Source organism: Micropterus salmoides, unplaced genomic scaffold (genome assembly GCF_014851395.1).
Source record: "Micropterus salmoides isolate LMB-PRFRI ecotype aquatic unplaced genomic scaffold, ASM1485139v1 Ms_hic_scaffold_2, whole genome shotgun sequence".
Classification (NCBI taxonomy): Eukaryota; Metazoa; Chordata; class Actinopteri; order Centrarchiformes; family Centrarchidae; genus Micropterus; species Micropterus salmoides.
In genome coordinates this window covers 19,628,360-19,650,719 of record NW_024041150.1, presented here as the reverse complement: position 1 = coordinate 19,650,719, position 22,360 = coordinate 19,628,360, and the positions used below count along the sequence as shown (strand labels likewise).

Sequence of the window (22,360 nt, the reverse complement as noted above, 5' to 3'; positions counted from 1 at the left end):
TTTGATTACTTTCTTCAGTGTTCCCAGTTTCTGTTCAGAGCTCTCTATTCTTGCATCTAACTCCTCATTCTGCCTATCTACATAATTCTTGGTTTTCTCCAAGATGCCCTTGATGTTAACCACAAATCCCTCCATCGGTGGAAAGTCAGGTGATGCTTCAGAGGTTTTCTTCACTAATGCTATCAATGGGTCCATCAGGTTCATAGAGTCACTCATTAGCTGTGCAATGGTGACCCTTTCTGCCTAATGGGAAGAAATAAAATCACTTCATTACCAACTCATTTTGTTGTTAGATTATGTGTCCACTGCAGTACAAAAGTAACAAAGTTGAAGTTCTCTCATCCTGTCAGAGTATAAAGTTACCCCACTTAATTTGTTGAGAGCTTGTGAGCAACATAGAAACTGACTGACTGACTCACCTTCAAAGTATCCAGGTCTTGTTGTAATTTCTGATGATTTTCTTTGAAATATTCCTGCAAACCCAGGATGAGTTGCAACATGCAGTTACATTTAGGGACATTGAAATAGTTTTTATAGCTAAGGTAGATTAAGCAGCAATTAATTTACCAGTTTCATCTTGTCCACCTGTGAACTTGCCAAGCAAACCAGACACAGCAGAGTGAAGATGAAGAACAGGCCTTTGGTGGTTCTGAAACCAGCCACTCCTCTGCTCCTGGTCAAAGCTGCTGCTGCTGCCATTGCCGTTCTTAAAAAAAATAAAAAAAATAGAGCATAAAGGATCTATGAAGAACGGAAAAGTAAATGTTCTTGTTCACACTTGAAAATTGCAGCATTTACAGTAAAGGTCTAAAGTATAAACCATCTTAGAGTCACAGTTTCTAATCATACCTGTGATGTAAATGGAAGGAGAGCTGCTGTACAGGTGGAGAATGACAAAGTGATGAGATTACACCATTAAATGCTTTTTATACCCCCTACCCCACTCCACAATTGGGGTGTGTGTGTGTATCCGTCACTATGTGTTTCTTGGTATTTGAATGTGTGTACATGCAGGATGGTTTCACTTGGCCTGCACGTCTTTGTGTCTCTACTACTTCTACTTTTGTTTTCTTTTTCACAGAAACAGTATTTGACAGTTTCACTTCACAGGAAAATGCTTCAATGCTTGTCAGTTAGTGTTTGCTCTATCAGAACCTGTGAACAGTGGGGTATTTAGCTTAGGCCATACAGTTGCAACTTAGTGTTTATATCAGAGTTTAGAGTAACAATACATTGGCAGCTCTGCTCTTTATTTGATTATGGGAAGTTTAGACTAGCAACTTCAGATTAATTGCCTTGCACTAGCTCTACCCCACAATACACAAACAATGCTGCTCCTTTTTCTTAGTGTTTACTTGGATCATCAGCTGGTGAGGTTTTGTTTTGCCTGGGACATGCAGCTTTATCCCAGGCACATGATTGCCATCATGTGTATATTTAGGACCCCTTCAATTGAGTTCTTTTTAACAATGTTTAACATTGTTTTCAATCCTCACTTTGCCAGTAGAGTACCACAGTGATTAAAGAACACCATAATCCCTGTACTAAAATCCACCAAGATTTTCCAGCTCACTGACTAATGATCCAATGCTTTATCATCTGCCTAAATGTAGGCATCTGCAGTGCATCACTAAAATCCAGCACCAACTCTATGATGCCTACCACACCAACAGAGCTGGTGAGGATTTTGTCAATTTTTGGTCTCTATCATGTTTTGCAACACTTCTGAAGAACATACATCTGTCCTATATTTTTACCCCTGTATAAGGGTTGTGTAGCTGACCGAATAACCAGTACCACTCCCATATTTCCATTATCCTAAACTCCTCCTCTGGCAAGAGATTAAGATTTTTTGATGTGGGTTTCATATCTTGAATGTTTCCAAATGTCAGTATCTACAGTGTTTGGTTTTCGGGATTAATACTTTCTAAGTAAACTTTCCTGTAGCTTGAATCATACCATCACTGACTTTTCTGCATTAGTTTTCAGGGAAAATGCATTCTTTACCATGAACACCAGGGGTCAGTATTTGATTATACTAAATGTTTAACCTGTTGGCAGCGCAGAATGACTTGTGTTTGCTTCCTTACTCCAATTATTCATTTATGTGTTTGTTTTAGGTTTGTCAGGAACAGTACACCTAACTGTGGCCAGAATGTATCTGCACAGATAAAGAGTTTCACTAACTGTTTACAGTTAGACACGTTACATTTGTATTACATACACTGCTCAAAAAAATAAAGGGAACACTATAATAACACATCCTAGATCTGAATGAATGAAATAATCTCATTAAATACTCCTTTCTTTACATAATTGAATGTGCTGACAACAAAGTCACACAAAAATTATCAATGGAAATCAAATCTATCAACCCATGGAGGTCTGTGGAAAACCACACTACAGGCCGATCCAACTTTGATGTAATGTCCTCAAAACAAGTCAAAATGAGGCTCCGTAGTGTGTGTGGCCTCCACGTGCCTGCATGACCTACCTACAATGCCTGGGCATGCTCCTGATGAGGTGGCGGATGGTCTCCTGGACTAAAGCATCCGCCAAATCCTGGACAGTCTGTGATGCAACATGGCGTTGGTGGATGGAGCGAGACATGATGTCCCAGATGTGCTCAATTGGATTCAGGTCTGGGGAACGGGCAGGCCAGTCCATAGCATCAATGCCTTCCTCTTGCAGGAGCTGCTGACACACTCCAGCCACATGAGGTCTAGCATTGTCTTGCATTAGGAGGAACCCAGGGCCAAGCGCACCAGCATATGGTCTCACAAGGGGTCTGAGGATCTCGTCTTGGTACCTAATGGCATTCAGGCTACCTCTGGCGAGCACATGGAGGGCTGTGTGGCCCCCCAAAGAAATGCCACCCCACACCATTACTTATGCACATTTGTGGCCTGCTGGAGGTCATTTTGCAGGGCTCTGGCAGTGCTCCTCCTGCTCCTCCTTGCACAAAGGTGGAGGTAGCGGTCCTGCTGCTGGGTTGTTGCCCTCCTACAGCCTCCTCCACGTCTCCTGATGTACTGGCCTGTCTCCTGGTAGCGCCTCCATGCTCTGGACACTACGCTGACAGACACAGCAAACCTTCTTGCCACAGCTCGCATTGATGTGCCATCCTGGATGAGCTGCACTACTTGAGCCACTTCTGTGGGTTGTAGACTCCGTCTCATGCTACCATTAGAGTGAAAGCACTGCCAGCATTCAAAAGTGACCAAAATATCAGCCAGGAAGCATAGGAACTGAGAAGTGGTCTGTGGTCACCACCTGCAGAACCACTCCTTTATTGGGGGTGTCCTGCTAATTGCCTATAATTTCCACCTCCATTTGCACAACAGCATGTGAAATTGATTGTCAACCAGTGTTGCTTCCTAAGTGGACAGTTTGATTTCACAGGAGTGTGATTGACTTGGAGTTACATTGTGTTGTTTAAGTGTTCCCTTTACTTTTTTGAGCAGTGTATTACAAAAGTGGCATAGTGACAAGACCCAGACCCATTGGGAAAGCTATGGAGTGAAAACAAAAACTATTTAACAAATAATGACAAAGTCCTTGTGTCCCTGTGTTGACTCTCACACAACTTCAAGGCCACAAGACATGTGTTCCTCTGGATTGTCCAAGTGATAACAAACTCTCTATTTTCCTTCCCTTTCTGTTCTGCTCCTTGTGTTTTAGTTGTGTACAAATACTGTGCAATAAATTACAAACACTTTGCACAATCACATGTTATACTGTATTAAACCTATATGAAAAAAATCACTGCATACAAACCTATTACAACTATCAAGTACCACTTACTTAAATAAATAATAGGACCACAGTAGCCTACAACACATCCATTCACCAGTCTTATCATAAAAGGATGTACACACACACACACACACACACACACACACACACACACACACACACACAAGAAGGAGAGGTGCAGATTAAGACCGTTCATTCCCTAACAATCAGTCAGGGAAATTGGCAGAGCCATTGTGCTGCTACACCGGGGGTCCTTATTTCACAGCCAGCCTCCGTCACCACTGCGTCAGCACTGATGAGCTCAGCCATACCGGTGGGGGGGGGGGGTGAACAGAGAATGAGAGAGAGAGAGACAGAGAAAACAACGGGAGAGAGAAAGCGAGAGGGAGAAGAAACGGGGTGTTGCCGCCCCTGAGACACACTCACGCGCATCACAGAGTAACGGCAGCAGGTCGAGGACAGCGCATCCCTCCATCCTTCTCTCTGGGAAAACAAGGCTGCTTTTTCAATTATTGAAGCCGTACAAAAGCCCGTACATTATTAAACACAATCAAAGCCGAGCTACTGCGGAAATATACTGCTGCTCGACATCAGGAGAGCCAGTCCACCGTAGAGAAGAGAGCTCGGTGTGAAAGCGGTCCGTTTCAGCACCTCGGACAGCGACCATGGCTCCAGTGGTAGAGGAAGGAGCTCAGCTCGGTGAGTCCAAACTGGCCGGTTTCATTCATTTAAAAAGAAACAGGTGTGAATGTGTGAGGTTGTCAGTGGGAGCCTTGGGCTTGTTCACCTTTTCAACAAGTTATTCATTACGAGCGACTTACATTAAAAGTATTAGCGTTATTAATTGCCAGTAGCTAATCTGTTACTTTTTGATTTATGTTCTGAATATTGGCTTTTTTTTTTTTTTTAAATGACAATAGAAGTATGTTTGAGTAGCGAAAGTGAAAATTTATGGCTTTGTAACCCTAATTTACTCGATAAAATATCGTGTTTGGGGAGACTTCCAGCCTCCATTTTGCAGCTATAGCTAAAGGGCGACAGCTAATTATGAACAAAACAAACCTGTAGGGTGGAGATGCAAGTTCTTGTTTTAGTTTTATGATATTATAATTCATAAAGTTAATTCATCATTATAATTTGGATTTTAGTAGGTGTTACTATAGCACAGGTGAAGCCTTGAAAGCACGTTTATTTCCACTCGGTTCCCCCTCACCGCCCTCCCGTTGCCACATCCATCTGTCTGCTGTTGTTGCCTTGAAAATCAGCCCCCCCCCTCCCCAAGCCGTCAGGCTGAAATATTAATGCAAAGAAAGGGGGGAAACAGTATGTACAAGTGCTGAGATCTGACACTGAAATATGCTTACTTGCTACCTTATTGCTTGCCCATGGATAAGTCTGAATGAGAAGCATACCCTTCAGATTATTGATACATTTTAGATGGATGCTATGCCTATGGCTATAAAAGCAAAACTATCTTACAGAATATACACTTGAAATCAATGTATTGGCATAACGGCCTCTAGAATACAGAAAGGGCAGCAAATAAGTGAATCTGATGAAAAATCACCCTTCACCTGTAAAATACTGCCTGTCAATTATAGGGAAACAAGTAGGATCAGAAACAGCCAAGCAATCAGGCTGTTATATGAGAAATTTAAATAAATGTTGCAGTACTGGTCTGATGATCTAATGCATATGAACTACAGAAGATTTGACCAGATGAAAAAGATGAAAATTATTATTATTAGGAATTATTACCTCCACTACCCCACCCATCTCTCTCTCTCTCTCTCTCTCTCTCTCTCTCTCTCTTTTCCACTGCCACCGCCCTCTTAACTGCAGGAAATGGCCTGTGTTTCCTCTATTGAAATAGACTCATTAACTCTGACTGCATGAGAAGGCAGCATGATTGCTGTTGAGTCACAGTTCAACACCATGAGACAAAGAACTAAAGCATTCAGTGGCAAACATCCCCGTAACATGTCTCCATAGTAATGTGATACTATAGGAGACAAAAGTATCACTGAAAGGAAATAGGTTCCTAAAGTGAGTCTACATCACACTGACAAACATTATCATCATAATGATTTTTATTACATCAGATAACAGAAAGACTGAGCACATTTTTTCCATCCATTTGTGTTTGTGCCGACGTCTTGTTACTTTGCCATGTTCTGCTTCTGACTTCAGCCATTTTCAAACCTGCCATCAAGAAGTCAACCGTCACATACTGACGTTATGTAGTTTTCGCAGCAGTTCATTACTTACACCAGCTGTTTCCTGTTGATTTACTGTGGCCATGTTTGGAAAATGAACATACTACTGATGGTACTTCATCAGGGTTGAACAGATTGCCTTGTTTTCATCTCCCACTGACTGCAGCCTGCGTCAGTCGGACACACAAAATGGAACGCCTCAGTACAACAATACAATCTGTTCAGGTTGTGCAAGCTGAACCACTGTTATGTGTGATTCTTTTACTTTTGCCTGTTTCAGTGTTTATTGGGGTTTGAAGACAGACATTTTAAATTAAAGTTATTTTCTCTTTCTTCTGTCCTCCTTCATAGTGGCAGTGCCAGCAGGTGTTGCTGTGGTGAGTGTCTTTGGCCTTGTCTTCACTGTCTCAGCCTTTGCATGGATCTGTTGCCAGCGTAAAAACACCAAATCCCAGAAGACACCTCCCTACAAGTTTGTGCACATGCTCAAAGGGGTTGACATCTACCCGGAGAGCCTGAGCGGCAAGAAGAAGTTCGCTGCACCTGCCACCACGACAAATAATGACACCAGCAAAACCGACGTTAATGGAAACTGCCACACTGCATCACTAATGAGTCCGACCCGCACCGGTAAAGTGGCATCTAGTCCAAACGATTCCAGAACGGCTCTGCATCTGGATCTGGAGAAACGGGATTTGAATGGCAACTTCACCACCAAACCATTTCATCACCACCACCAGAAGGTGCGGAGTTCTCCGGACCTGGAGCTGCCCTCTCCCCATGCAGGGTTCACCCAACCTGGGGTGATGGACCGCCGTGATCTTCCTTCACCATCCAGCACCCTCTCAAGCCAGGCGCCCACCCCGGCTGTGGACAAGCCCCAAGGAGAGGAGAGGGAAGGTGGGCTAGGGACCCTCCACTTCTCCTTGGAGTACCAGCCAGAGAGGAAGGCGTTCATTGTCCATATCAAGGTACTGTATGTGTTTAGGCTGGTGTTTAGATGTGTGTCTTTACCATCAGTTTGAATAAAAATATTCATACGGTCTTGACTGATTGATTGATTTTACTTTTTTATATCCAGGAAGCTCATGGCCTGACCCCAACTGATGAGCAGTCTCTGACCTCTGACCCTTACATCAAGCTGACCCTGCTGCCTGAGAAAAAGCACCGGGTGAAGACCAGAGTCCTGAGGAAGACTCTGGACCCCGCCTTTGACGAGACCTTCAGCTTCTATGGGATCCCGCTGGCCCGAGTGTCGGAGTTGGCCCTTCACTTCATGGTGCTGAGCTTTGATAGGTTCTCCCGTGATGAGGTCATTGGAGAGACACTTGTACCCTTGTCTGGGATTGACTTATCGGAAGGGCGTGTCCTGATGAGCCGAGAGATCATCAAGAGGAATGTCAAGGTAAGATCTGGAACCATTCGTTCTTTGAGAACAATCATTGGGATTATATTTATATGAGACATGCAATATTTTAAAATGATTTTAGAGTATGCAACACATTTTATGTAACAAGCAGTTCCAGTAAAACTCAAAGTAACCATGTAATCACTTCAAATTCCAAAACTGCTTATTTCCCTCATTATAACACTAGTCTCTCAAGCACTGCAACAGTTTAGAGAAATGTAACGAAATGAAACGCACATGCTTCCATTATTAGTCAGTACATAAATCAGTATATAATCATCCTGAAATCCATGCTTTATTAATATACAATTCAATTTAAAACAATGACATTTAAATCATGGAGCTCTAACTCACCTAAATGTAAATGCATCATGTATAGTTTTCTTACAACCACACTGAAATCTTTCATATTGCTTTCAAGTGTTAATGTAACTCTAATGGCATAATCTCTATCTTTAATGAAAGTTTCATGTGGATGTAAATTGTTTGTTTTGGTAATGCACTGAAGCAATTCAGTTTGGGCTTTAGTTAGTTTGGAAAGGGTTAACGTTAAATAAAGCCAATGGGGAAAGCAGATAGGCAGCGTATCCTTCTCTGGAGACAGAGACAAGATCTGTTGCACCGTAATGGATTTGAAAGCTGACACTGAGGTCTGGTGTTGCTCTTGGACTGCTGTGAGTTTAGATAAGTCGTTCTTTTTTTATTTGTGTTATCAGTTTGTGTAGTTCATTATTGTCTTTCGCTAAATTCCTGAAAAGCTGATCGTAATTGTGAAAATGTGTAATTTATGTGATCAGTGCATTTAAAAATGATACGTTCCCTGTCAAAATACCCCTTAGCAAACAAGGCTTAGACCACTGAATAATCTGAATTATGGCTCATTTGTGTTTAATTCAGTGAAGAGCTTTATATCCAAACAATATCAGTGAATTAAAAAAGGGACAATTTGAAAGGGAATAGACCATCAAATGGACATTGTCATAGTCCCAGTAGTGCATTGTATAGATGGAGTGATATCCACACCACATTATTATGGATCTGTGGGCTGGTGGTTAATAGACTTCTGCTTCGGACTGGCTGTTCCCGGCAGCTGTGAGGACCACAAATGTACTGTAGCCCAATAGGACATATTTCCTTATTTCCTTTTAGAGGAATGTCATGTACTGTAGTACTGCCACCAGTTATTAGGATATAGGCTAATATAGTGTGCTGTAGTATTGTGACAACTGAGACAGAAAGTTCCAATGAGTATATGTATATATTTATGACTAAACTTTATTATGGCAGCAGGATTGGCTACATGACATTCAGTGTACTAGTGAATTTAAAGGATGAAGTGTTTGATGATATCTCTATGCTTATCACAGGGCTGTGGTCTAGTGTGCAGCAGTGCTCTATAGACCTAGATGGGTTAGCTGTACATGAGCATTTGTCGGTTTGCAGGTGGAATGTGAGATGATGTCAATGTAATTATAGAAGGAATGTGAGCTATCTGTAATATCTTTAAACCTCTCTGATACGATTTAGTACTCCAGAGAAGGGCTGGGTAATGCGACTCAGATTCTGAGAAATATAAAAAGCTCATTCCCTCTCAGCAGTGCTCCCTCTGTATTTTTATAATCAAAAGGATAATATTTCTTAAAGTATGTTCTGCTGGCTCTCTCCACGCTGAGACTAAAAAGATTTTTCTCAATTCCATTTCTCACTGGGGTCCCAGGAGAGACAAATCTCATAAAACCTCTGCTGTAGGGAGGAGTTTAAGAATCTACTATATTGTTTTGCAATGTGATTCTTCATCTGGATTCTTTTGTTGTTTTGATGTTGGCAGGTGAAAGTGAAAAGGTGCTATATATCAGCTATATAACAAAACAGTGAATTAAACAGAATAGTTTATTCATAATTCCATCCAGCATTTATTATATCCATATGATTATGTGTATGGCATGCAACGAGACTTAGACTGAATTCTCTCAATATGAGCGATCTATATTGTTCCTTCTGATTAGAAGCAGCCCTTTGCTGACAGGGTGGTGGCTCTCTTTGTCTGCATGGCATAGATTTTGTCTCACTGCTTTGTGTGGGTACGTGTGTGTGACTGTGTGTGCGTGCATGTATAACGCGTATGTGCGAGCACAGAGCAGTTCATGGAATCGATATGGCATGTGGCAAGCAGCGTAGCCCTCGCCCTGTTGGATGACAAAAACAATAGAGTGGATCTTTTTCTGTTTATAATACTAATCTAAAAATAATAAATCAACAATGTCCCCAGAGGAAGGACATAGAAACACAACCGTGGCACACTGTATTTTTGAGAGCCCTAAACATCAGGACAGGGGTAGAAGTTGTCTGTGTCGGTGTGCTGCCTCTCACTGCCATGGCAACCATGAGCTGAGGCATGACATGCTGTTAGGTGTGATCACAGCATCTGAGGCGTCACCTCTCTCGGGTGTGGACACAGACATGGATGTGTATGTGTACCACAAATTGTAGAACAGTAACGCGGGGAAAGTAGTAAGAAGAAGCAGATTAGGGAGCTTCTCATTTACACATTTATGCTGGTTAAGATATGAGAACGCACCCTGTAAGCAGGTGATGATTATTTAGTTGACAGGCATTTAATCGTCACCACTGACATTTACAGTACAAGCAGCAGCAGGTTTCAGCACAATATTGTTGATAGTAGCTAATTATTATTTCATATTACATAGATTTGCCAATTGCCACACCCTATTAGGTGTTACTCACACAAATGTATGTATTTCATTTTACCTAGTAAAACGTGTTTAATCATGAAGGAAAGATGTAATAACAGTAGGAGGCACTGGTTTTAGCTGTACTCATTATATTAACAATACATTAACAACAGTATGTTAGGACAAAGGTCTTTTTTGCATACAGCCTCTGTGGCAATACACTTGGTCAGGATAAATAGCGGGTTCACTTGTTTTTGGAAGCTGATAAATTACTGCATCATTTTTCCATCCCTGCTCTGTCCCTCCACAGAAGTCCTCCGGCCGAGGCGAGTTACTGCTCTCCCTGTGTTACCAGTCCACCACCAACACTCTGACCGTGGTCGTCCTCAAAGCTCGGCACCTGCCCAAGACCGAAAACAATGGACCAACAGGTACATCAAGTTTTAGCTGAACGTTTCTAGATGCAATCCATGGGATCACTGCTTACACAGACAAAAACATGTGTGCATGAACTTCCTTCACATAACCATGAACAGATGAGACCACCAGAATTATTTTGCTCTTCCTGCCACGCAGTCCAGACTGCTTTGGATGCTGTGATAGTTGCCATAATGACACCGCCACCGCACTAAAGTAATCTGATCAGGATGTGATAGAGAGCACTTTAGTGACAAGCACACACACATACACACACAAAGTGTTTACACAGCCAGGCTCTTCTGTCCTCATCGCTAACATCCATCATTTCCGCTCTATTGATTGCTGTATTGATCTGGTTTAGGAATAATATGCCACTCTGCAACCGCTGCAGGGATGGATATATTCACCAAGCCTTTTTTCCTTGCCTGTGTCCTTACTTTGCTCTTGTGCTCTTGTCATTCTTCTTCTCTAGATCCGTACGTCAAGGTGAACATGTACCATGGAAAGAAGCGCGTGTGCAAGAAGAAGACCCACGTGAAGAAGTGCTCCCCCAACCCGGTCTTCAACGAGCTCTTTGTCTTTGATCTGCCCTCCGACGAGGGCCTGAGGGACACCAGCGTGGAGCTGTTGCTGATGGACTCAGACACAGGCAACTCACGCTGCCCCAACACCATCCTTGGGCGCCTGGTGCTGGGCACGTCAGTGGCGGGCACCCCCGGCGAGCACTGGAGGGAGATCTGCGACCACCCGCGTCGCCAGATTGCCAAGTGGCACGCCATGTCGGAGGATTAGAACGCCAGGGTGTTGGTGGTTTCTATCGTGCACATCCGAACGAGGATGGGCGTGATTTAACATCCCGCTAGCCAGTACCCATTGGACTTTCAGTAAGGGCGGGTGGGATACAAGGGGAGGGGATATTGATGTTGAAGGAAGGGTTATTTGAAGTGATGTCATCAATCAATCAATCATTCAATCACTTATCTTTGAAGTTATTGGGGTTCAGCGGGGAGGGCGAAACAAAAGGGACCCCATAGCTTTAAATGATCCCAAAGACTGTCACTGAAAATCACCTGGTAACATGCAACATCATCTCCATGGCAACACCCAATTGTCACTGTTACCGTGTGCAGTGCAGAATGTCTTAAATGTCGCTATTACTCTTTCATTTCCTCCTCTGCTCTTTCTTCTTCTCTTTCTTCAGCTCTTCCTCCTATAAATAGTAACCTAGTCCATTGTATGAAAACCAGAATTAACCACATCTGACAATGCTGTAAAAAATGTGGATTATTAAAGTTTATTTTATAACGACAATGTTTTCTTCATAAGGATGTAGATTGTTTTTATTTATGTTTTTGTTTTGTACTCTTATAGTTGATTTGTTGAACATGTTGAACAGTATAAGTGGTATTTCATATATCATTACTTAAGTACAAGAAAGCCTAAATTAGGTGGTTTGAGAAAAGACTGGAACAGACTGAGTGCATTGGGGACAGTTAACTGTGGATGCATTTTTGTGTGTGTGTGTGTGAGTGTGTGTGTGTGTGCGTGTGTGTGTGTGTGTGTGTGTGTGTGTGTATTTCGATATGAGAGTGCTTGTGCTGATGCGACTGTGTGTGTGTGTGTGTGTGTGTGCGTGTGTGTGTTAGCTCTGAAGGCATGTGAGCCACATAATGTTTACTGTACGTGTTTTGTCCCCTTTACTGTGAGCACAAAGACAGCTGAAGTGTAAATGTATGTACCTTACTATAAAATATGGCAAGTTCTGAGACAAAATGCAGTCTCTTGTCGTCTTTATTTCACAGGTATGTCAAGTTAATTGTGTGAGTGTGTCTATGTGTGTGTGTGTATTTGTAAGTACATTACTACCACAAGAAGTATTGAGCTCTTTTAAGGTTAATGGAATAAGATAAGATTGAGGTAGTTTTTGGACAGAAAATGTGCATGGACCTGTGCACGTCCTTAACTCCTGCACCCTGGAGATGACATCATCAGGCCCCTTTCCAAGTCTGATGATGCAATAACTACTGAGTGGCTAAGTGCTCCAGGATGAAGTCATCATGTCTGAATTTAATATCAGCTAAGTGGTTTGGTGAGGGAGGACAGCTGGCTCAGCATCCTCACCCAACCCCCATTCATACACTCTTTCTTTCTTTCTTTCTTTCTATCATAAAAACATAGATGAAGACCTTCTTTAAACCCCTCTCCATGCCCTGCCTCTGTTCCCCCCTTTTCCTCCAGTGTCTAACCTTACACTGAGTTGCATCATGTGTTTGGTGGTGAAGCCTCTGGAGAAGTAGGATGTTCTGTTACTCCGTTCTTCCTCTATGGTTCTGACCTGTGAGGTCTCTCTCTGAGACTACTTTCTATTTTAAGCGTCTGCTGTCATCTCTGAAGAAATAAAATAGACCTGCGCAATGTGCAGCATCACATCCATCCCCATATTCCTCATCTCCTCTGGCTAACAGTGTGTAAACCTATTTTCCTTAATATGTACAGTGTTTTGTTCAAGGACATTTTGACAACTGTCAGTGATTGCAATTTGGGAATTCATAATGAGCAGCCAGTAGCCAGCAAAGTTAGCAGCTAAGAGCAAGATATTTCTCTTAGGAGTTGGTGGGGACTAAAAGAAAAGAAAGGGAAGTGAATATTTTCTGTACATTACCCAGCAGGACTGAAACATGACTTCAAATGAATTCTAATGTTTCTCTGGTGGATGTGTAAACAGATAACAGTTTGCTAAAGCTTTTTTCATATCAACTTTACACACACACAACCACCTCCACCACTCAACATACACAAACACACACACACGCCATCAAATACCCCACACACTTTTCCCTCCTCTTTAACATATTGATTGACTAGTAAGCAATTTCTCCCAAATTTTGCCAGGCTCTATCTGTCTGTCTTCTCTTTTACAAAGCCCATAATTACTGATGTGTTGCTTTTTTATGTTGCGAGAACTAGTCAACAAATTACAACAGTGAGAAGAATAAGAGTGAAAAGATGAAATGCTGGTATGAAAATAAGTAAAAGTAAATGACTAATGACAGAATCAATAAAAACACAAAAATATCTCCCCCTAACAAAAGATGAAAATAATTATAGTGAGAGATTATTAAAGATCTCTAGGTTTTCTTTTGATAGCAAATGTCCGTTCCATTATGTCCAAACAATGGTTATTTTAGACAGTTCAAAGCAGGATTTCATTTTAACTTTTTGTTCCACACTGATTTAAGAGTCAGGCAGGCACTGCAAGAGCAACTGCCTCCTCAGCCTTTCTGAACCACTCAGCTGCTTTAATAAATTAAATTCTGCACACACAAAGGCAAGGCATGGCAAGACAACTTTATTTGTTTAGCACAATTCATACACCAGGGCAGTTCAATGTGCTTTACAGGGTATCAAAACATACAACATACAACCTGCACACATACGCAAACAAAATTAAATGCACAATTTCACAAAATTAAGAACAAATGTAAAATAAATAAAAATGAAGGCTGTTGAGGCTATTAAGCCTAAGCTAAGATGATTTAGTCTTTACTTGGTGGAGTAGGCAGAGTTAAATAGAAATGTGTTTTTAGCTGTGACTTAAAATTGTTCAGAGTCTGGACTTGTCTTAAATCAGGTGGGACGTTATTCCAGGTAGCATAGTGACAGAATTCTGCTTCATCGTGTTTTGTTCTGACTCTTAGGATAGCCAGTGGGCTAGTCACAGATGTCCTAAGGGTTTTCAGGGGTTTGTAAGGCACAAGCATATCATAGATATATTTGGCCTCAGAGTCACAGAGTTATTTGTAGACAAGCTGCAAGATTTTGAAGTCGATTGTCTGAGTCACAGGTAGCCAGTGTAAGGATTGTAGAACTGGCGTAATGTGGTCGTCACGCGATCTGTACACAGGATAAGAGGTTGACGATGGATGGATGATAATGTGGTTGTCATACTTTTTGTCAGGACCCTGGCAAGCGGCGTTCTGAATACATTGGAGTTGCTGAATAGCCTTTTTTTTTAAAGCCTTGTAAATAGAGCATTGCAGTAATCCAATCTACTGGAAATAAATGTGTGGGTAAGCTTTTCTAGGTCTTACTTGGACAGTACTCCTCCGATTTTAGCAATGTTTTTAAAACGGTAGAAAGCAGATGTAGTGATGGATTTGATATATTTATTGAAATTTACATGGGTCCAAGATAACGCCAATGAATCTGTCTTGATGTTAACAGACAGAGGGATTTCCAACTTTCTGTCTTTTATTTAGTGATCCAAAGACAATTATCTTGGAATTTTATTGCTACTCCAGACTCAAGAAACAGACGCAGCTGCAGAGACTACTGTATGTGGATGAACAGCATATGTTAACGTGCTAAGTGTGTGTGTGTGTGTGTGCGTGTGTGCGTGTGCACTTGGCCCAGAACAACAGTTAGCTGTTAGTCCCTTAGGATCTCATCAAAGAGCACCTTCTGTGATGCAGAACCAGACCCTTGCGCTCATCAATACAATCTTCAGTGATAAACAGACAGACACACAGACACAGACACAGACACACACACACACACACACACACTTTAACACATGCCCTCATGTACATCAATACATAACCTGTCTAGATCCCAACATCTGTCCCATTGAGGTCAAGTCAACCTTATCAGAGAGACAGATCCAGAAATCAAATTACTATCAGCAGAGTGTGTGCTTCTAGAATACAGAGAAGGCTGTGAGTGTGTGTGTGTGTGTGTCTGTGTAGGTGTGTACACACACAAGAGATTTCATCCTCATTAGGGAACTTCTGGGAGACCACATACACCACGTTAGATACAGTATCTCTAGCCTCACTTACGCCTCTTATCACCACAGTTTACTCTAAATCATCCTGCTGTTTTAGTAAATGTAAAAAAGAGACATCACTGTCACCAAAAACTAATTTGTGATTCAGCACAGGAGAATTCAAAGTCTGAGGAAATATTACATCTAAACTGATCTGCATCAGCTACTCTTTGAAAACTTAACTAGTTTCAAACTAGTGATTTAGTAAATTGGACTTCACCAATAAAGCACAAAAGTCTTAGCTAGTAAAGACTTTAGTGATGTGCATGTCAGCTGCCAGGAACCATTTGTAGCACTGTTCAGTCAAAGTCAACCAACAGTGGAGTGACATATTCAGGGTCTGAAATTATGCAGGTAAATTGTTGGCAGTGGTGTGTAAAATCATCAGGCAATCCACCACTTTTGCAGATAGGGAGAAGGCACAACAGAAAGACACACATACTAAGGCTAGCATATTGTGGCCATCAGTGCACGTGCCTGCGTCACATACAGCACACACAGCCACCAGTCAGCTCAGAGAATATGTATGAGGTCATTTCAAACCAAACTCACCAATGGAAGAGGCATAGTCCGTCTTTAGAGTGACAGCCAGTGCGCTTCTTGCCAGTGGCAATGGCCAGACTATGGGCGATAACTCCATTACACAGTGCTAATAGTCCGGGTGCTGGATGTGATGTTCCCCAGCCCCACCTGCTGACTCCTGTCAGTCAGAAAGTTTGTGATCCACTGACAGGTGGAGGCTGGCACAGTGAGCTGGGTGAGTCTGTCCGGAATAATGGTGTTGAACGCCGAGCTGAAGTTTGACTTTGAAGCATTTGTCCCTGGAGAGTTGAGGTGTTGCAGGATGTGATGCAGTCCCAAGTTGATTGCATCATCCACTGACCTGTTAGCCCTGTAGGCAAACTGCAGGGTGTCCAGCAAGGGGCCTGTAATGTCCTTCAGATGGGCCAACACCAGTCTTTCAAAGGACTTCATGACTACAGATGTCAGTGCAACAGGCCTGTGGTCATGGCCTGGTTATACAGGACTCTGTTCCCACTTCTGAAGGCAACCTCCTTGGTCTGATGAAGCTGCCTGAGTTTCGCTGTGAACCAGGGTTTTTGGTTGTTGTATGTGTGGAAGGTTTTAGTCGGCACACACATGTCCTCACAAAAACTGATGTAAGATGTCACAGTGTCAGTTCGTCCAGGTCAGTGGCTGCAGCCTCAAAAACACTCCAGTCAGTACAGTCAAAGCAGGCCTGTAAATCCACCTTTGACTTGCTGGTCCATCTTTTCACACTCTTTACAACAGGTTTAGCAGATTTCAATTTCTGCCTGTATGTTGGGATAAGATGAACCAGACAGTGATCAGAGAGTCCCAAGGCTGCACAGGGAACAGAGTGATAGGCGTCCTTTAATGTAGTGTAGCAGTGGTCCAGTATGTTAGTGTCCCTGGTGGGACACTTAATATACGGTCTGTACTTTGGAAGTTCACGGCTGAGTTTTTCTGTGTTAAAGTCCCCGAGAACAATGAGCAGGGATGTTTTTTCTCCATGTTAGTTATGTGGTTGGCCAGGTGTTGCAACGCCTCACTAGCACAGTACTGAGGTGGAATGTAAACGACCAGAACAAACGATGAAAACTCCCACAGTAATGAATAATGTCTTTAAGTGAGGGCTGCATGATTTCTTTAGCATCTTTACACCAACCTTATTCATGTAGAGACAGAGTCTCCCCTTGTTTTTCCTTGAGTTCCATTATGCAATCCGCATGGAAGAGATTAAATCCCAGTAGGTGAAGTGTGCTGTCCGGTATGTGCTCGCTAAGCCAGGATTTGGTAAAACAGATTGCAACAGATCTGCAGAAGTCCGAGTTAGTTCTTTTGAGGAGAAGCAGTTTGTCCATTGACCAGAGAGCGGACATTCGCCAGGTAGATTGAAGGGATCCTTGAGCGTCTCCGGTATATCCCGCACAGAGCTACTGCTCCTTCAACTAATAACTCAGAGAAAGTTCCAGGTTCGATAAAGAGTGGTGGAATATAAACAAAAACACAAAAAGCACTACGGAGCGTAATCCAGAGGCAGCCGTCTTCGGCGCCATCTTGGTCTGCATGAAACAGATGCAAGAGGCATCACTTGGTTTTATTGGCCAACTTTTGTATTGAAACTGAAGAAAGAAGAGGAGGTTTTTGTTGAGATCTGGACTCTTGTGGAGATTGGAACTGAGACAAGGACTCATCCATTGCTGCTTGAACTGTGGGTTTTGCAATGAGCACTGACTGCATAATACACTGCGGTGAACTTTGTGTTTTTTGTCTTCTGTAGGTACCTTTGAAAAACCTGGTTGTTAAGTAAGGTGGAGTGATCACTGTGCGCCAAAATACATATGTACTTTATACATGTAAATATGCATATCATATCAACATATCATGTTTTTGTGTCAATAAAGAATGAACAAATTATTTACGTTAAATGATGCCTAAATGAGTCAATTGTTATTTCTTCATTTAGTACATAAATTTCAAAAGCGGTCGATAACAATTCAGAGCAGCAGACAAAAAATACTTGCCCAAAGTATCATATATATCATAAATCAAGGCGGTAACATTATTTTTCTCACTTAGCTACACAATTACACCCATCTTTTTTGGTTTTTTTTCCCAATGATGCATAAACACAAGTTTGAACCTATGGCTCCTGGTTTGTTAAATGTACCATAAAAAATATTTTTAGCTGGACCCGAAGCTTGAAGTGCTAAGTATGCACATCACTCCTCTGAAGCAAACCTTGAAAAGATCAATCTGCAGAGGGAAGTCATGGAATGAGGTGAGGAAAGTTTTCAAAGTGTGACTGCAGAAGTGGTGAAGGAAGTAAGATAGATGGCCGGAGGGAGGAGGAGGTGAGACAAGAGTCAGGCAGCCTGGCAGGAATAGAGGGAGGTGTGGAGAGGGATGACTTAAATAAGAAAGACGAGCAGGGGTAAAGTTAGTTTAGGACACAGTGAGATGAAGCAGTGAATAGCTGATGGGTTTGCAGACAGTCATCTAGGGGGATATCAGAGGGTCATTGGCAAATAATGAAACAACGGCAAAGAACTGGAATGAATAACTGAGACCTAAACCTGACAACTGATGACTGAAGAGAACTATTCAATGACTCGAAAGAGGTTGCTTAAAAGTGTTCTTGTGTGACCAACCATCAATTAGTCAAACAATTAGCTTAATAATTTTTAATGTGCCATGAGGGAATACATTCTATACATTTAACATTGCATTTATTAGAGCGTTCTTTTCGCTTACAGCAATAATTATCACAATGTGCTTACACATTTCTTTATGCTACATGATTTCTAATAAACATCTATTACCAAAAAAACAAAACAATTTCCACACCTGTTTCTGCTTTTTAATCTCATTTCTTTTCGAGGTGCAAATCTGTAAAGAGTCTTTAATTTTTTCACCAAAACATCTTGAAACTATGAAACTATGACTATAACTATGTTCGTGTATGTACAGTATTTTTCTGAGATCAAATATTTCATTTCATGTAACATTTCCCCTCAAGGCTGCTCTGTCGTGATGACAGCAGAGGAGAAACAAAAGGTGTGACAAACACTGTGGAGGGGAGACATGTTTATATAACCTGTTATCTGTTGTATCTTTAGCAGCTATACACTGATTTCAAATGGTCATTGCTCCATTGCTCACACACACTCTCACATGCACACACACGCACACACAAAGGGGAGGGAGAGGTTATGTGGGGTGCATACAACAAGACAGCAACTAGAGATACAGTAGATTCATTGCTTCACAACAGTGTGTCTTGTGTAATGCTAGAAATGGTTATAAGATATAACTTCAACAGTTAAAACACAAGCAGACACAGATGTGTTTTCACCCTGAGCTTGCAGCAAAAACCCAAAGACAGGATTTGTGCTACTTCGACATACTATGTTTCTATGTGATTTCTGTATACCTACATTAATATACTTTATTTCCAATGAAGCTCACATTCAATAAGGAAGTTCTATTTTTGCCTTCAATCCTTTATGGTTGAATTTTAATTCTGCTCTTGTTTCTTCTGCCACTTCTGCTTTCCCGCAATATCAAACTCCCAGATCTGACCAATGTCTGTCCTTGATGTTGTTCTATATATCAGGGCAATCCTGTCATTCTGTCTATCAGACTTACTATTGCACAACCGACCACCTCCAAATCATCACCAACAGCTCCAGGTTATTCTAGCAGATTCATTTGAGAGTTTCCATCAGGCTTTACGCCATCACCACCAGCATCAAACTGTCATGTCTTTTATCTTCATATGGGCCTGTGATTAATGAAGATGCTTCACATCTACGGAGTCTCGTTCTCTGTTGTTAATCTCAATAACGTTCAATTGTTCTCTTCTTATTGAAATCACTATATATGATGAGAGGTGGCATTTCACATTAGTTGTAATGATTTACTTTAGATGTTTTGTCCTGATCTCAGCTACCTCCACTCTAAGATTCAACCCACTCTGAGTCATAGTCATTATTGTGTTGTCCTCCGGGGCTATTGTAATCTGCTCCTCTTTAAACCCATCTGCATGTCTGTCTCTCTGTCTAGAGAAATCTGTCCCCAGTGCACTGTGGAATGGAAAGGATGAGTCACTGTGGAAATGACCTTCACAGCAGACAATTAAACAAGTTTCGCTGAGACCTTTACATTTGGCACAAACACACACACAATTATCTTATTTTTTAATGGGGACTGAAGGCTGGTTATTAGTCAATTTCGGAAAGCACAGAGAAATAGATTAGTTAGAGTTGAAGCCATTAGACTTCAAAAGACTGGCATTGGTTAACGAGAGTAAACAGTAGCACTTGGGGAGTTTCAGTACCTGAACATGTGCCATACAGAATGTCACTGTACATTAAAGGCTTAGTTTTAGACTGTTTCTTTTACTGTTTTTCTTTCTACACTGGTAACATTTATTTAGTCAATGTAATGACCCCCACATTTCGATATATGGTTAATTTGTGGTAGGCAGCCGTGTGTTGTGGATAGCTGAAAGTCTGCAGGCTTTCACTCCTAACAGCAGGGAGTCTCACTGATTAACAGCCCTGCAGGGAGGGGTTAATCAGCTGCTTTTGTGTTTGGTGGAAATGAAAATCTACCAATTCTTGGCGATCCATACCACATGGTTTGCTCTACCTTCTACATATTGATCCAGATTATTCTATTAATCATCCATTTAAAATATGCTTACTTTACTTCTCTATGGCTGCAAAAAGTAGAACCACCAAGAAATATAAAAATCTTATGGAGAGGAACAAAGCGTAACTAGACCGTCCTGAATGGTTTCAAGGCAATCTGATGTTCACATTTTGGCACTTCATAGATACACATGAAATTTCCAACCTGAAAGTGGCACTAACAAACGGTCAGCGCATTCATCGATGGGGAAATATGAATATCTGAGACAGTTGCTCTGAGCACCTTACTGGCACCATCAATAAGCCCATCACTTTTTAAATTCGACAGCAATGGAGAAACGTCACCTCCAGGCTAGCGTCTGGTCCACCAGCTTCTGTAACTCAATGCAGTCTCACATTGAGCATTTCTTTCAACAATCTTTCTGAAAAAATGAATCATGTTCCCGGGGTTTCCACATTCTAAGACCCTTCGGCAACCCTCTCCCTCCACCAATTACAGACAAGAATTTCAAGAAGTCCCAAGGTGAGCTCTTTATGTCAGACCAGCAGTCCAAAACTGGACAAAAGGTTTTAATGTAAATCAGAGAAAAACAATAAATTGCTTAATCTACCAATTACTTAAACTTTTAATTGAGTTTTTTGTTATTTTCAAGCAAACAAGCCAGTAAAACTTTATTTATATTGCACATTTCAATCCAGGCAGAAGCACAATGTGCTGCACAGAGCGTGAGCTACCACAGAATCTGCAGCTACAAAAGTATAAAGACAAAACAGACACATACAATAATACAATGAGTTTAAACTAATTTTGAAAAATTTAAATCAAAAGCAGATTCTGATTGATATGTACACGTGGATGTGCACTATCACTGTATTACTTTGATACAGAAGAAAATTTTAAAAAGTGTGTAAGATTTAGTGGCATCTAATAATAATAATAATAATAATTATTATTATGTATGAGTGTTTGTATTAACTAAATCTAAGCAGCTTAGAAGCAGCTAAAGTGGGCGACCCTGCGGGGTTTAAGAGGTTTTATACATTCAAAGAACTTAAAATCAGGCGTTTTTTTGTCTATATGTGTTCCCACACCAGGCCAGTAAAGGATGGACTCGGCCATTAATTGAAGTTTTACAGTATTCAGATTTGAGTTATGACTCCAAGAAGGGATATGATGTTTTAGGCAAATCAGACATTCATTGCATAAAAAAGACCATCTTTACCCAGTCAAATGGAGCCACATGACAAGTAAGATGATTTTTACGATGGACCAGGTCCAGCTTGAGATTCAAACAGAACTGATATGGAATGTTGTGCAGGACTGTTAGTAAACCTAACCAATGGCAAATCATCTCTCTCAATAGTTGAAAAAAATCATAACAAATTTTTTTTGTGGAGGTTGTTAATGCATTGCATCCTCCACCTCTCCAACCAATCAAGACACAACCTGGGGCATTTCAACCAATGATGGATCAAGTAGAGGATCCATATGGGTTGCCATAGCAACGGCATGAAGGCCACAGGTGCCCATTTTGGAGAAAGGCGGCAAACACGATAGACCACAAGATCCTGTTGGGTTTATGAGACCGAGCTTTTAAAGCTACAACCACCTGGAGGCTGGAGTGTGTGTGTTTGTTTTATTAACACAAACAAAATTGTTAAATACAGGTTCGCTGATCTCTTGCCTTTACCTTTGCTGTCATGGCAACAGATCGCTGTAGTCGTTCCAAGGCAGGAGGGTGGTGGAGAGCATGAGAGACAGAGAGAGGGTAACAAATGGAGGAAGAGAAGTTGGAAGAGAAAGAGGCGGAATGTCGGGCAGGAGGCAGGAGATTGATGGAGCAGGGAAACAGAGGGAAGGA

At 41.6% G+C, this 22,360-nt stretch overlaps 1 protein-coding gene across 1 annotated transcript; it reads left to right on the top strand.

Annotated features, from left to right (window-relative positions):
- Nucleotides 1–4,126: 4,126 nt before the first annotated feature.
- syt4 (synaptotagmin IV) lies at nucleotides 4,127–12,266 on the top strand. The gene is made up of 5 exons (XM_038732726.1): nucleotides 4,127–4,455; nucleotides 6,324–6,943; nucleotides 7,054–7,377; nucleotides 10,384–10,504; nucleotides 10,966–12,266. The coding sequence occupies exons 1-5, from the start codon at nucleotides 4,422–4,424 to the stop codon at nucleotides 11,283–11,285; spliced, it is 1,419 nt and encodes a 472-aa protein (XP_038588654.1). The 5' UTR covers nucleotides 4,127–4,421; the 3' UTR covers nucleotides 11,286–12,266.
- Nucleotides 12,267–22,360: the final 10,094 nt, after the last annotated feature.